We start from the raw sequence: 15980 nt of genomic DNA, 5'->3' as shown, positions 1-15980 counted from the left end.
TGTCACTGTCCCCACAAATGGTCGAACAAGTAATCCAAGAACAAAAATTCAATAAAACTCATGCTTATCAATATACAAACTAAAAATCAAATCTCTACAAGCCAAAACTCTTTGTCAAGAAAATCGACAATAGTGGGGAAGATCTGGACAGTTCTTGACCATCTTTTCTGCAGCTTTGGCTGAATAAGGACCAAAAGGGGATGGGGGGTGGGAAGAGGAGAGGAAAGTAAAATTATTCCCATAGATTTAGGAAAAGATAGATTGTAACACAGCCATAATAAGTAGCCACAAGAACCAGTTTTATACCTGTTCAACTGATTAACACCTCGTCTCAATGAACATGCTTTTGCAAGCCAGCTAATCAATGTCAGCTCCTGGCTTCTGAAAGTCAGCCGGTCAGTGACCCTGAGTGCCAAGCAATCAGCAGTAGCCTCAGCAATCAGCAGTAGCCTCACCCTAGTGACTCTGCTTCTGCAGATAATGTTAACTCATTTACACCTCTGAAGTTTGCCAATCCCTGAATTCCATGCTTCCCCAAAACCCAGTATAAATCAGCTATCTGTTGTGCTCAGCAAGATTGTGTCTGATTTTCATAGGTCTCCTTTGCTATTATTTCCAATAAATGCACGTGGTCTTTTTATTTCACACATTGAGTAGTGTCAAATCCTTCGACAGCTGCCAAAGTAAATTTTCTTGTGGGACATTTGGACTTGGACAACTTTTCTTACTATTTTTCTCCAATGCTCAAAACAAACCTAACATAAAGGATATCTATTCTTGTTTGAAATGAAATTTAGCATCAGCAGAAATAGTTGGCATGCTATCAGAACTTATAAAATCAACATTTAGTATTATAAGAAAATGAATCTCTCTGCAGATCATTCCAGCCAGAATAGTGATGTTTATTGCTTTGTACATCACTGAAGTCACTGATTCCAAAATCAGCTATTTCAAAGCAGTTGTGGATTACATTTAGGGTGACTGTGTCCCACATAGCATAGCAACAAGATTCTTCACTGCTGTCAAAAATATGCCATTAAAAAATCTATACTAGAAATATTTCTTCTTATTTTACATAATATACTAAGTGCTTCCAGCATAAAACTTTTAGATAATTAATTATACCTTCATCTAAAAACCGCATATATATTATGGTACTAGAAGACAAAAAAAGATATTGCAAATACTGAAATAATTCTCCAGTTACTTTGGGCAGCACGTTTATCAAAACAGATTTTATCTATTTTGGCAAGCTATTCTCCTCTCTAATTGTAGGAATCATCTCCCAATCTTCCAACATCAGTGAATTTAACTTTAAATGTACATATAGGGGATATGTGTATATATAGGGGATTTTCAAATTTTTCTACAAATGGTTTTACTTTCTTATTATTCTTAGCATTATACCACAGTCAGACTTCCTCTTAATGAATGTATATACATGCATATGTATGCATAATATATGTCTGTGTATATATTTTTCCTTGAGAAAAATGCTTTTCACTAAGAACTAACATCTGGCTTGGCTGAAGATTATAGAAGAGCTCCATCTTATAATTATCAATTATGCCCATATGCACCTGCTTATCCTGAATAGATCTGCTGACTTCAAGCCAAATATTAGTAGCCAAAAGAGTTTCTGCAAATGCTGTATATTTCAGAGTAATGACATAATGTTCTGACAGTGCTAACAATCGACCTATATCTCCATTCAAAATGTAATTGTATTACTCTTTTGTTTAGAAAAATAATTCAGATCTAATTTTTTTCACTCTAGATTAGTAAAGCAATCCAAGAATTTCATTTTATAAATTTACCTTTTGTTTCCCCTCTCATTCTTTTTACCTTCCTTGGCAGGCTGTTTTTCTGTTCTGTTCTGGTTTTTAAGACACACACACACACAGATACACCTTGGAGATAATGTGGGTAGCGTTCCAGATCACCATAATAAAGTGAATATCACAATAAAGTAAGGCATACATTTTTTTTAGTTTCCTGGCACACATAAAGGTTTAAAGTATACTGCAGTCTGTTAAATATGCAATAGCATTATGTATAAAAATGTACATACCTCGACTTAAAAATACTTTATTGCTAACAAATGCTAATTATCATCTGAGGCTTCAGAAAGTTGTTACTTTTTTTGCAAATGTAGGGTCTTGCCTCAGTGTTGGTGGCTGATCAGGGTGGTGGTTGCTAAAGGTGGAAATGGCTGTGGCAATTTCTTACAATAAGATAAAAATGAAGTTTTCCACATCAATTGACTCTTACTTTCATGAAAGATTTCCCTGTAGCATGCAACACTGTTTGATAGCATTTTACTCAAAGTGGAACTTTTTCACAATTGGAGTCAGTATAAAAAGAAGGAGGTTAATGGTTACAAAAATGCAGTTAGAAGAAACAAATTCCACTATTTGATAGTACAGTAGGGAAATTATGGTTAACAATAATTTACTGTATATTTCAAACTAACAAGAAGAAGAGAATTGTAATGTTCCCCAAAACAAAGAAAAATGTTTCTAATAGTGGATATCTCAATAACCCTGATTTGATCATTACACGTTGTATACACATATCAAAATATCACAAATGCCCCAAAATACATACAACTATAGTCAATTAATTTCAAAATCTTTTTTTTTTTTTTTTTTTTTTTTGAGACGGAGTTTCGTTCTTGTTGCCCAGGCTGGAGGGCAATGGCACAATCTCGGCTCACCGCAGCCTCCGCCCCCTAGGTTCAAGCTCAGCCTCCACCTCCCGGGTTCAAGCAATTCTCCTGCCTCAGGCTCCCGAGTAGCTGAGTTTACAGCCATGCACCACCATGCCCAGCTAATTTTGTATTTTTAGTAGAAACGGGGTTTCTCCATGTTGGTCAGGCTGATCTCGAACTCCAGACCTCAGGAGATACACCCACCTCAGTCTCCCAAAGTGCTGGGATTACAGGTATAAGCCACTGCGCTCAGCCTAATTTCAAAATCTTTTTAAAACTACCAAGAAAATTTAAAAAACAAAAAACAAAATTGAAGTTAATAATCTCAAACCCTGCCACTGCTTTATCAACTAAGTTTATGTAATAATCTGAATCCTTTGTTGTCATTTCAATAATGTTTACAGCATCTTCACCAGAAGTAGATTCCATCTTAAGAAAGCAATTTCTGTGCTTAGCCATAAAAAGCAATTTATCATTTGTTAAAGTTTTATCATGAGATTGTGGCAATTCAGTCACATCTTCAGGCTCCACTTCTAATTCTAGTTCTCTTGCTATTTTTAACATATCTGCAGTTACTTTCTCCACTAAAGTCTTGAACTTCTTGAAGTCATCCATTTGGGTTGGAATCATCTTCTTCCAAATTCTGACGACATTGATATTTTGACCTCCTCTTGTGCATCATGAATATTCTTAATGGCATCTAGAGTATGAATCCTTTCCAGAAGCTTTTCAATTTACTTTGCCCAGATCCATTAAAATACAAGCACGTTTTATTTTATTGCAACTATTTCTTGAAAACACTTTTTTTTTAATCCATTGAATTGTCTTGGTATCTTGCTTGAAAATTAATTGAAGATGAATTTGTGAATCTATTTCTATTTTGTTTCTTTGATCTACAAGTTTTATTTTCACAAATACCAAACTGTTTTGATTACTGTTCTTTATAATGTCTTGAGATCAGGTAGGGTGAGTCCTTCAATTGTGTTCCCTTAAAAAATTGTTTTAGTGGGCCGGGCGCGGTGGCTCACGCTTGTAATCCCAGCACTTTGGGAGGCCGAGGCGGGCGGATCACGAGGTCAGGAGATCGAGACCACGGTGAAACCCCGTCTCTACTAAAAATACAAAAAATTAGCCGGGCGTAGTGGTGGGCGCCTGTAGTCCCAGCTACTCAGGAGGCTGAGGCAGGAGAATGGCGTGAACCCGGGAGGCGGAGCTTGCAGTGAGTTGACATTGTGCCACTGCACTCCAGCCTGGGCGACAGAGAGAGACTCCGTCTCAAAAAAAAAAAAAAATTGTTTTAGTTATTCATTAAGGTTTATTTTTTGCATTTCCATATAAATTTTAGAATTAGTTGGTCAATTTCTATAAAAAGGCCTGCTAAAATTTTGAGTGATATTGCATTGCACTTGTAGAAAATTGGGAGTAGAACTGCCATCTTAAAGCTATTAAATCCTCTAATTCATGAACATGATACATCTGTCCACTTATTAATGTTCTTTAATTTTTGTCAGCATTGTTTTTGGACTTTTCAGTGCAGAGGTCATGGACATCTTTAAGAAAACAAAAAGGCAGGTCATTGACTCGAACAAACTATTGGAAACATGTAAATTATTCCAAAGTCTTGTGTACAGCCTATGTAAGAAGCTCTTACAACTCAATAAAAGAGAAGAAATGACCCAATTTAAGAATTAACAAAATATTTTTGCATAATCTTCACAGTAAAAAGATAAACATGACCAATAAACACATGAAAAGATGCTCTACATCAGGAGTCAACAAAATATGGCCCATGAGCCAAATTCAGCCATCCACCTATTTTCATAAAGCTTTATTTAAACACAGCGATGCTTGGGTTTTTTTTCAATGTGTTGCCAATGGCTTCTTTCATGCTGCAATGGCAGAACTGAGTAGTTGCCATTGAGACTGAATCACCTGCAAGGCTTAAAATACTTACTATTCAACCCTTTATAGAAAAAGTTTACTGACTCTTATGTCGTTAATAATCAGAGAAGTGCAAGTTAATACTGTAATAAAATACATAGCCACTATATGGAGCATATACGCTACATATATGTTATATTATAGATGCTATATATATGCTCTCTATATATGCTATATAGATATATGCTATATATATATGCTGTATATATATATATATATATGCTCCTATATAGCCACTATGTTGGCTAAAAGTGAAAAGATGACTACTATACCAAGTGTTGACAAAGATGAAGTGTAATGAACTAAGTTAGATCTATTTAAGGACATATTCTCTTTAGTGTGAAGACTTCTCCCTGATCTGATGTTGCCATTATGTGAGGAAGGAGATGTCATGCAGTGACTCCATCCGATGGCCAGTTTCTGCCTCTGAAGGAACCCCAGAGCAGTTGCGGTGTCACTGTTTCAGTAGCCCTGTTCTCTCCTGGTACCTCCAGCATCCCAATCATTTCCTCCAGATCCGCCTGAGATATACCTGACCTCAGCAAGGACAAAATCTCCTTTCATCTGAAGAAATCATTGGCTCAAGAGGATGACTCAGCCACTTACTTCAGTGTTCTGATAGATATAGGGGTTGCTGAACAGTTTTAAGAAGCTGTAGGAAATTGTTTGATGTAAACTCCCTATATGGCCACAAGGGGGCAATGCTTCTTCAAAGAAGATTAGCGTTTGTCCAAATACACATATTCAGTAAGTAGCCAGAGATGATCCTTTTAAAATCTAGTAAATTATCTCCTACTCTGTTTCAATTCACGTGTCTGTTTCATTCAATGCATCTATGCATTTATCCATTCATCTACCTAACTAGTATCTGTATTTATTCTAGTCTAACAGAGTGGAAAATATCACTTTGGAAGTCAACACTTTTTTGAATTATACATGTTATCCTTCAAGCTCACATTAACTTCTCTAGTATAACTTTATAAGGTTTTCACCCACATACAGCCCAATATCCAGTCACACTAATCTGTGCCTAAAATTCCCTTATGCATTCTTTTTATGGGGAAATCTATCATGGTTTGAGGCCCAGTTCAAGAATCTCCCCATCCGTACTCTTCTTTGACTGTGTCCAGAAACAGATTTCATCGCTCTTTCCTTCGTCACATCATCTAGACACACTGGTGTCTTTGGCAGGTTTCACTGGCTGATACCTGAGTCTTGGGACTAGGTTGACTGAAGACTTGGACTGTGTCTCTTTCGTGAATGAAATGAGGCCCAAGTACTGCCTAATTTAGTAGGCACTTTGTAGACAGTATACATGTATTGAAGACATGCATATATAAATTAAAAGAAAAGAAAGCACATCAAAACTTAAACAACTTTTAAAAAGCACCTTAGGGTACTGGGGAAGAAAAGATTTGGATTCCAGATTGAGGAATGTGGACCATTGTCTCCTATTGGACTGGGATGGTGTTTTCTTTGAGTGGATTTGAGATGACACCAAATATAAATACAAAAAAATCATTTTTGTGCTTCTGAAAAAAATATGCTTCTCATGTTATTTTAACTTATATGATTTATAATACAGATCATCCCTATTTTAGGGCTGCTTTAGAAGTTATCTTCAATTTCTGCCTGTGTATCCTGCCCATGTTAACATCAAAAGTTAAATTTATTCTTTATATTTTCATAGTTGACCCATTTTGAAGTGTGAATAAAATGTCGAATATTTATTCAAACTCAGGATAAAAGCCACCAAAAATGGCTGCATTACTGGATGGTTATAGCTCTGTATCTTCTGTATTCTGCAGAATTTTTCTATCCTCTCTTATCCATTTAAAGATCACAGCTCCTTCAGAACAGATAATTCTGGAATTTCCTAATTTCTTTTTCCAGGTACATTTAAAAAAAATTTAATTTACCTAATCTGTAATTTAGAAAAAAATGGAGAAAAAATAAAATTGACTTAATTATATTATATCATTTCTGAGGATCATCTAAAATATGGAATGAATACATCTGAAAAATTGTAATAAAATTTAAGTTCTCTGAGGACAAAGGGACCATATATTCTCTATGTTCTGATTCATGACCTTAGCTTGTAATGGGATATTATGCCTATTGTGTGTCCTCAATAACCTTTATTAATATTTACAATAAAAAAGAAATGCCACTGTACATGTTAATCTCGCGGTTTCACAGGCGTTCCTCTCTTCCACTACTGTAAAATAAGGCCCTTCCTATTGACATATCCAGCCATCTTAAAGGTCTGAGGAAAAGTTGAGGGGGCTTGAGAGGCAGAAATTCTAAACTGATACTTATCTGTGTGTAAAGAAAGGATTACTGATTCCCAGTGAATATATCTTCAGCAATTCTAAATTTGGACAAAGTGAGGAAGTGCTTCCTTTGACAGAGATAGCTTTAAGTGAAAGCACTTGTGAAAGGGCGGGGCCTGCTGAAAGAATTCAGTTGAGGGTGAATTTACAGAGTTTCAGCTGGTTGGGAAGACCAGAAGACCACCTGGGCTGTCACTGAGGTCTGGTGCCAGGAGGAATGGACAAGATCTTAGGAGCAGCATTTTTAATTCTGTGGCTTCAACTATGCTGTGAGTTATGGAAGAGAAACTCCAGGATATGTTACTAACTTGGGGAATGAGAAAATTGGGGTACAGACAAACTCATGCAGGTAGACACTTTAAGAAGAAAATATTGTTTTGGGGGCCTAATGACATTTTCTTATCTCTCTAAGCAGGGGTGAGTGGCCAACAGAAGGAGAAAAGTGACCAGCAGCAGGTGAAACAAAGTCCTCAATCTTTGATAGTCCAGAAAGGAGGGATTTCAATTATAAACTGTGCTTACGAGAACAGTGCATTTGACTACTTTCCATGGTACCGACAATTCCCTGGGAAAGGTCCTGCATTATTGATAGCCATACGTTCAGTTGTGAGTGAAAAGGAAGAAGGAAGATTCAAAATCTTCCTCAATAAAAGTGCCAAGCACTTCTCGTTGCATATCATGGATTCCCAGCCTGGAGACTCAGCTACCTACTTCTGTGCAGCAAGCACACAGTCCTCCCCAGGCACCTGAAGCCTGTACCCAAACCTGCAGTTGAGGCTCCAGCCAAACCCCACAGTGGAAGCTTATGTGGGCAGAGATGTAGCCTAGTTTTTGTTTGCATATGCAAGTGATAAATAAATGTATAAACACTAGTGTGGCAGTATGAGAATGGTAATTAAAGAAAAGAAACTTAGCTTAATAAATGACCATCTCTAACAAATTTTTTTATTATAGTTACAGTATTTGAAATTGTTATAAGCATCCAACCAGTTGTGGGGCAACTGGGACTTTTATGTCTTGCTGATGGGATGCAAATCAGTATTATGACATTGGAAAATCATTTGGCAGTTTCTTATAAATTGCTCTTAACATAGGACCAGAAATTCCACTCCTAAGTATTTATCTACAATAAATGAAAATATATCTTCACACAAGGACTTTTGTTTACAGCAGTTTTAACCATAATAGCCCCAAGCTGGAAACAACCCAAATGTCCATTAGCTGGGGAATAGAAAAATAAATTGTGGAATATTCCTATAATGGAATACTGCAGAGCAATAAAATGCAATAAGCTAGTGATACGGGTAACACATGATGGATCTCAGAAACTTTATGCTTCATTGAGTGAGTGGTTAAATATACTGTGGTACATATCCACATAATGGAATACGATTCATCAGTAAAAAAGCATGAATTATTGATGCATGCAACAACTTTGATGAATCTCAAGGGCATTATGTTGAGTGAACAAAAGTCAATCTCAAAGGTTATATAATGGTGATTTCACTTATATAACACTATCAATATGTAAAAATTACAGGACAGTGGTTGCCAGAAGTTATGGGTGGGGAGTGTGTATACAGGGAGTTTATTTAGGGTGATGGATGGAATAGTTCTGCATCCTGATTGTATTTGTGGTTAGGGAAATCTATACATATGATAAAATGTCACAGAAATATATGTCAAAAAAAGAGTACATATAAATATGCGTGATTCAGAATAGATCTGTAGTTTAATAAATACTATTGTATCAATATCAATTTTCTGGTTTTGATACTAGTACATAATGATAATGGTACATAACTATGGTTATGTAAAATGTTATCATTAGAGAAAGCTGGATGAAATGTGCAAGAGAACTCTGCATTATTTTTGCAGCTTCTATGTGAGTCTAAAATTATTTCAAAATAAAAAGTGAGGATGTGGAAAAAAGATTTTTAACAAACATCTACAAATTTTTGGAATATAAAATTTCGGAATGTGGAATTTTGGAACATGGTTGGGACACAAACTGGGCAACCACTTTGGCGGATTTTCATAAAACTATGTGCATTTCTACCACTACCCGGTGACATTACATCTAGGCATTTACCCAAGAAAAATAAAAACATGTCAACACAAAGACTTGTACAAGAATGTTCACAGCAGTTTTATTCGTAATAACCATAAATTTGAGAAAATGTCCATAAACAAGAGACTAAATCAATAAATTGTGTCACACACATTCAATGGAATATTCATCAGAAATAAAATGGCCTGAACAACTGATACACATAACAGTACAAACAAGCCTAAATTATATAATGCCCAGCAAAATTGCCAAATACAAAAAGGTACATACTGTTTGATTCAAGTTATGTGAATTTCTAAAGTAGACAAATTAATCCACGGTGAAATAAAGCCAAACAGTGATTACATCTGTGAGTGGGAATTATTTGGGTGGAGCACAATGAATTTTCATAAGATAAAGGAAAAGAAATGTTCTATTTCATGATAGGGGTGTGGTTTACAAGGTTGTTTGCAATTTTCAAAACTCATCTAACTCCATACTTATCACTCATTTATTTCACTATAGCAATTATACTTCAATTAAAAATAAAGTACAGAAATTAATCAAATAGGAAACAAAAACAAAACAATTAAGGGAAAATCCAATGCTGAATAAATTTGAAGAAATAAAAAAGTTAAATACTTGGTAATGTTGATAATGAGGAAAATAGAAAATAGTTAAACAATGCAGTGCACTGAATTCTGGCCCCCAAAGATGTCCATGTCGTAATCCCCAGAGTCTATGAATGTGCTGCTTTACACGGTGTATTAGTTTTCTAGGGCTGCAGTAACAAAGTACCGTGGACTGGGTGGCTTAGAACAACAGAAATTTACTGTCTCCTGGTTCTAGTGGCCAAAAGTCTGGAATCAAGGTGTTGCAGAGCCGTGCTCCCTCTGGGGCGCTAGGGAGGATTTGTTTCAGACCTCGTTCCGAGTATCTGGTGGTCACAAGCATCCCTGAGCTTAGAGATGGTCATGTCCTCCCTGTGTCTCCTCCCATCGTCTTTCCTCTGTGTGTGTCTCTGTCTCTTCACGTGACATTCTTTTCATAAGGGCACCAGTCTTACTGGACTAAGAGCCCACGCTATTCTAGTAGGATCTCATTTCAACTTAACTGATGACATCGGCAGTGACCCTATTTCCCAAAAAGTCACATTCCAAGCTTGTAGAGTTTAGAACTTCAACGTATGAATTTTCTGGGGATACAATTTAACTGAATAACATATAGCAAAAGGAACTTTACATATGTGATTAATTCAAGAATCTTGAAATGCCTTTTATATCCTTGTCTCTTCTTATTTTGGATGTTTTCTTATTTATTTGTAAGAGTTCCCCATCTAACCTTAATTTCTAAAATCATATCCTCGATTATCCAGGTAGACCCAATGTAACCACAAGGATCTCTATAAAAGGGAGGCAGTAGGGTCAGGATGAAAGAAAGCAATGTGATGAGAGAATGAGGACAGCCTTGAAGCTGGAAAAAGCAAAGAAAAAAAAAAGACAGATTATTCTCCATAGTGACCAGAAGGAACTCAGACCTGCTGGTACTTTGATTTTAGCCCAGTGAAACTGATTTTGGATTTAAGACCTCCAGAACTGCAAAATAATAAATATGTGCTGTTTTAAGCCACTGAGTTTGTGGTAATTTCTTATGGCCACAATAGGAGATGAATAAATACAATAATAGGAGAGATTAAAAAGGAGACATGTCTGGATATAAAGTAGAAACTAAAAAAAAAAAAATTAGAAAAAGTTAAGAACAATTTAAGCCAATAGATTTTTAAACTTTTAAAAGTAGAAACAATTTGAATGAAAAACATATACTACCAAAAGTAACTCAAGAAGAAATAGAAAAACTAAGTAGATTTATAACATTAAAATTATTTGATAATTGGAAATGAAAATCCCTAAAGATTTAGTAATAGAAGAGAAATTTTTAACCTGCATGTGCGCCCACTACAAAATTAAAAACAAAACACATGCTGGATGCATGTGTAAATAATATAACCAATAAGATTTTAGAAATTAAGGTTAGATGGGGAACTCTTACAAATAAATAAGAAAACATCCAAAATAAGAAGAGACCAGGATATAAAAGGCAATTCAAAAAGAAGAAATAGGAATGGACACTAAATATGTAAAACATCAACTTCCACAGAACTCAAGGAAATCAAATTAAAATAAATTATTATTTCATTTCTATTAGATCAACAAAATCTAAAATGTCTGATAACATTAAGTATTGGTAGGAATATATGGAGATGAAGCTATTACACTTTTCCAGCTGGAGGAAAACACCACACAGAGAACTTAGGAGAACAATTTGCGTAAACTAGTCATGAATATGCACATATCTAAGAATCCAGCAGTACAAATTTCTGATGTCTACATTCAAGGTAGTTAATATGTAAACTAGGAGACATTTATAAGAATGCTCACTGCAACCCTCTTTAAAAATAAGTATAATCAATAGTGGAATGAAAAAATAGTGGTTTAGTCATACAACGGAAGTATTAGCTATTACAAGCAAAGAAGTGGTTCTATACATATTTTCTTAGATTAATCTTACAAATAAAATGTTGGATGTAAAAGCAGAATGATACATACTGCATGGCACCATTAATAAGAAATCTCAAGATACAACATAACGCAGTATATTGTTTTGTAATACATACCTGTAAGGGTTAAATTCTAAAAGACATGCATGGAATCTTCCCAAGAGTGGTCACTATCTTTGAAAGAGTAGAAAGAACAAGGGCTATTGTTCCAGCTTTGTCTGAAATGTTTGAGAAAATCCGAAATGGAGAGAGAGAGAGAATATTTTTAGAAAACATAGCAAAATTCAACATCTGTTTATCTGTTTATTCTCATGGCTGGATACAAAGGTGTCTGCTATATAGTTTTCTGTACTTTTTCTCATGATAATTATTTCATAAACTTAAAAATAATTTTTAAATGGATAGCAACAACCACAGTTTTTACTGTCTTCACCAGTCCACAGAATGGAGAATAGCACCTTCATTACCTACGACTTTGCCAGATGTATTTCTGGTAGGCCACATAAATGGCAATAAAAAATCAATTGGAAAAAATCTCTAATTTATGAATAAAAAGATGTTCAACCTGAAATAAACAACCCAAGACTCTTTCCCCTGAACCACAGTGCATACTTTTTCAATACATAAAAAGAGGAAGTAGAAAAAAAATCCAATTAGTTACCTCTTAGCAATGGGAGATGTGCCCACAAAATGTCAGCATTTTGTGAATATTAACTCCCCTGGGCTCTGAAAGTTTGTTTTACTTCCTTTTCTAGTAATTTGAAAAATTGAAGAAGAAATTGGAATAGTATTTATGTCTGATTAGAGTGGCTTTCACTGGACTGAAATATTCAAGAATAAAGTAGAATACAGTGCCTAGGATGAATTCGTGCTCAGCATGAGAGGAGGGCTGTTGTCAAGTATATAAGAGAGGAAGAATTGGGAAGAGCTGGGAGTCTCAACAGTGATTCTGTGGCTTTATACAGATGTGAGTTTGGAGATTTCTACAAAGAACCAGCAAGAGGCTGAGGACAGTTTGCCTCAGACTCTTTGCATAGGAGTAAGAGCAGATTATGGCATTGTATCACATAGAAATCTGGCATGCTTATCACGACTTTATTTTACAAATGATTGAATTGTATTGAATCAATAATTACAAATAATTGAATAACTCAATTATTCCCATTTGGATTTCTTTATGGGGCAGTCCAACAAAAATACAGCTTTTGGAATTCGGTGCTTTGACATAAACTGCTCTATCAGATGAAGTTTCAGCATAAAGTGGGAAAGAATCTTCATTCTTTCAATGCCCAAAGAGGGAAATATTTTTTTTGGACATTTATACTATTAATAGTTTTGAAAATTTTTACTGATAAAGCAGCATTTTGTGAGAGGCCTTGTCTTCCTGATAACTATTAAAAATTATAGAATTGCACCAAACAGTACACATGCACTCATGGCAACAGCATACCTAAAGATTTGAATTCAGAGGGCCCATGGATTCTCCCATCCTAGAACTTCTAATAAAATTAAGCATAGAGTTACAGTAGAAATAATAGGCCTTTGCCATTACTATTGACCCTAGAACACACAACTGGAGAAAAGACAGAACTTGGGAATCTTTTTTTTTTTTACTCTCATTTGTCTGAGCTGATGCTTTGCCATTGTGAAGTTACCAGTTGCCTTGGTTTGATGGCTAAGTAGGAAGGATGGGAGGTGATGACTTCTGGTTTGTGTCCTGTGTCAAAGGCAAGGATTGGTGAGCAGCTTCACCTTAGACTCAGGTTGGTAGCAAGTGAACAATCAAAACATGAATGAATATTTGCAATCAAAGCCATGATTCATAATAAATTGGTTTCAGATAAGCCCCTCAGACTTATCACAGATCAATTTCCTAAACTTGGAAATTTTAAATGACTAATCTCCTTTTAAGAATTCCTTCAGTATTGTTTCATGCATGTCCTTTACCAGGTATAATCCTTTGTCATTTGTTAATTAAATTATAAGAAAGGGCAAAACGATGTTTAGGATAGAACCAATTTCCCAGCCTAGGGATTATCATAGCACATTCACACTTGACCCACCCAGAAACCACATTTCAGAGGCAGCTTCTATACAGAACTGAGGGACCCTGCACCTGTCCTGTCAGGGTACAAAGCAGGGCTATTTTAGTAGGAAGGAAATCCTGCCATCATACTGCTTCCCAGTCTACTGTGGGTATTCGTGGTCTCCATCTACTTAGGTACAAATAATTGCAAACCAGAGCATGGCTACCTGTCAGCACTCAGAGGTGAAATGGGACTAAGGAGTAGATGTCTCAAACAATGAGAAACTATTCCCTGCACTACTCAGTGATATGCTATTTTGACCTTTATAAAAGAACTAGAAATGTTTTAGAGACATTGTCCGCACTTTTTTTCTTAGCTAGCTCTTGGTCCCTTTATATTAATTCATCCATTAAGATAGTGAAACTAGGGGCTGGGTTCACACATATAATCCCAGCACTTTGGGAAGCCAAGATAAGGTCACTTGAGGCCAGGAGTCTGAGACCAGTTTGGGCAACGTAGAGAGACTCCATCTCTACAAAATAAAATAAAAAATTAGCCAGGACTGGTAGCTCGCAACTGGAGTCCTAGCCATTTGGGAGGCTGCGGTGACACAATTGCTTCAGCCTAGGAGTTCCAGGCTGCCATGAGTTCTGATTGTGCCACTGCACTTCAGTCTGGGTGACAAAGAGAGACCCCAACTCTAAAATAAAAATTTTTCTATTTAAAATTTTAAAAAAGACAATGAAATCACATGGAAGATTAACATCTAAATTCCATACAATCACATAACAGCATACAAAAAATTCAGCCACCAACTTCTGTGGTATTGACATGCACAAAGTTCTTGCAACCTTCATATAACACGTTCTGTGGGAGTATATTATAGCACTGTATCACTTGTATCACAGAGAGATCTTGTATGCTTACCATGGCAAACAATGTCTTATGCTTATCATTAAAAATTTAAATAATGCCCAGCCACAGAATGTAACAAGGGAGACTGAATACTTTGGATCAATGGGATAGAAAATGTGATATCAGGACAATTCTAGGACACATGATCTAAGAAGCATAATTCTACTTGTGAAGGCAACAGGACTGAATATCCTGATCCTCCTCAGTCTAGTAAATAAAACTTAGTGTCAGATTTTGAAATGATTACATTTTATTCCTCTTATAATTTCATAAAACATAAACAACTGAACAGCTTCTGAAAGTCAAGAAGGACTGATTTTTATCGTTTGATTTTGAAGTAGCTTTACTTATTATAGAACTTAGCTAGGGCCCTAGAACTCAGTAAGGAGGAAGAAAGAGATGCAGTAATTGTTTAGAATAGGACTGCCTTTCACAGAGAAAGTCAAATATCTGAATATTTTTCTTTTAAATTTAATTAGTTTCTGATAGCAAAAAGTAAATATATGCTAAATGAATAATATCAATGTATGTCAACTGGTTCAACGGCAGTTCCCCTCAATACAAAATGCTTTTCTTATATCCCTTTTCTAGGTTCTGTCTATCCTAATGACCAGGGAAAGACAACTAGACAAAGTAAAGATTCGGGGGTGAGCCAGACATGTTTCCTCATCTGTGCATAGCCATGTAGTCTATGAACATGAGACTCAATTTCCTGTTTGGGGAGACAGCATCAGAACCCAGGAACTACGTATACACACCGCAGGGCCCTCGTAGGCACTGAACTTTGAGCTTCAGGCAGCACAACTCACATTTGTGCAAAGAGCTACATGCCACATGCTGTTCTCCTGCCTGCTGTGCGTATTTGTGGCCTTCAGCTACTCTGGTATGGATGGTTCCAAATGTGAGCAAAAATGTTAAGGATGGAAGGATTCCAAACAGACATGTGGTATTTCTCATGGACTTGAGGAGGAAAGGAGAAATTGGAAAAAAGCGAGCATACTATGATTTTAGTTTGGTTTGTCTCTGGATCCTAAATTAGTCTAGCTCTTACGATGTTTTATTCACTATATCAAAGGATCAGCTCTGTTTTCTGATTTTTCCCGCAGGATCCAGTGTGGCCCAGGAGGTTACTCAAGCCCAGTCATCAGTATCCATGCCAGTGGGGAAAGCAGTCACCCTGAACTGCCTGTATGAAACAAGTTGGTGGTCATATTATATTTTTTGGTACAAGCAACTTCCCAGCAAAGAGATGATTTTCCTTATTCGCCAGGGTTCTGCTGAACAGAATGCAAAAAATGGTCGCTATTCTGTCAACTTCAATAAAGCAGCGAAATCCATTGCCTTAACCATTTCAGCCTTACGGCTAGAAGATTCAGCAAAGTACTTCTGTGCTCTTTGGGAACTCACAGTGTTTGAAATGATAGAAAAAGCAAAACAAAAACCCTAG

The 15980-nt window shown here is 36.1% G+C and overlaps 1 gene segment (V, D, J or C); it reads left to right on the top strand.

Moving 5' to 3' along the window:
• Window positions 1–15365: 15365 nt before the first annotated feature.
• On the top strand, window positions 15366–15980 carry LOC134731476 (T cell receptor delta variable 1-like). The segment is given in 2 exon segments: window positions 15366–15416; window positions 15640–15980. Coding segments are annotated over 2 exon segments (390 nt in total).

The sequence above is a fragment of the Symphalangus syndactylus genome, chromosome 9, assembly GCF_028878055.3.
Source record: "Symphalangus syndactylus isolate Jambi chromosome 9, NHGRI_mSymSyn1-v2.1_pri, whole genome shotgun sequence".
Taxonomy (NCBI): domain Eukaryota; kingdom Metazoa; phylum Chordata; class Mammalia; order Primates; family Hylobatidae; genus Symphalangus; species Symphalangus syndactylus.
Note: the sequence above shows the minus strand (reverse complement) of the source record. Positions and strands in the feature narration are given on the sequence as shown.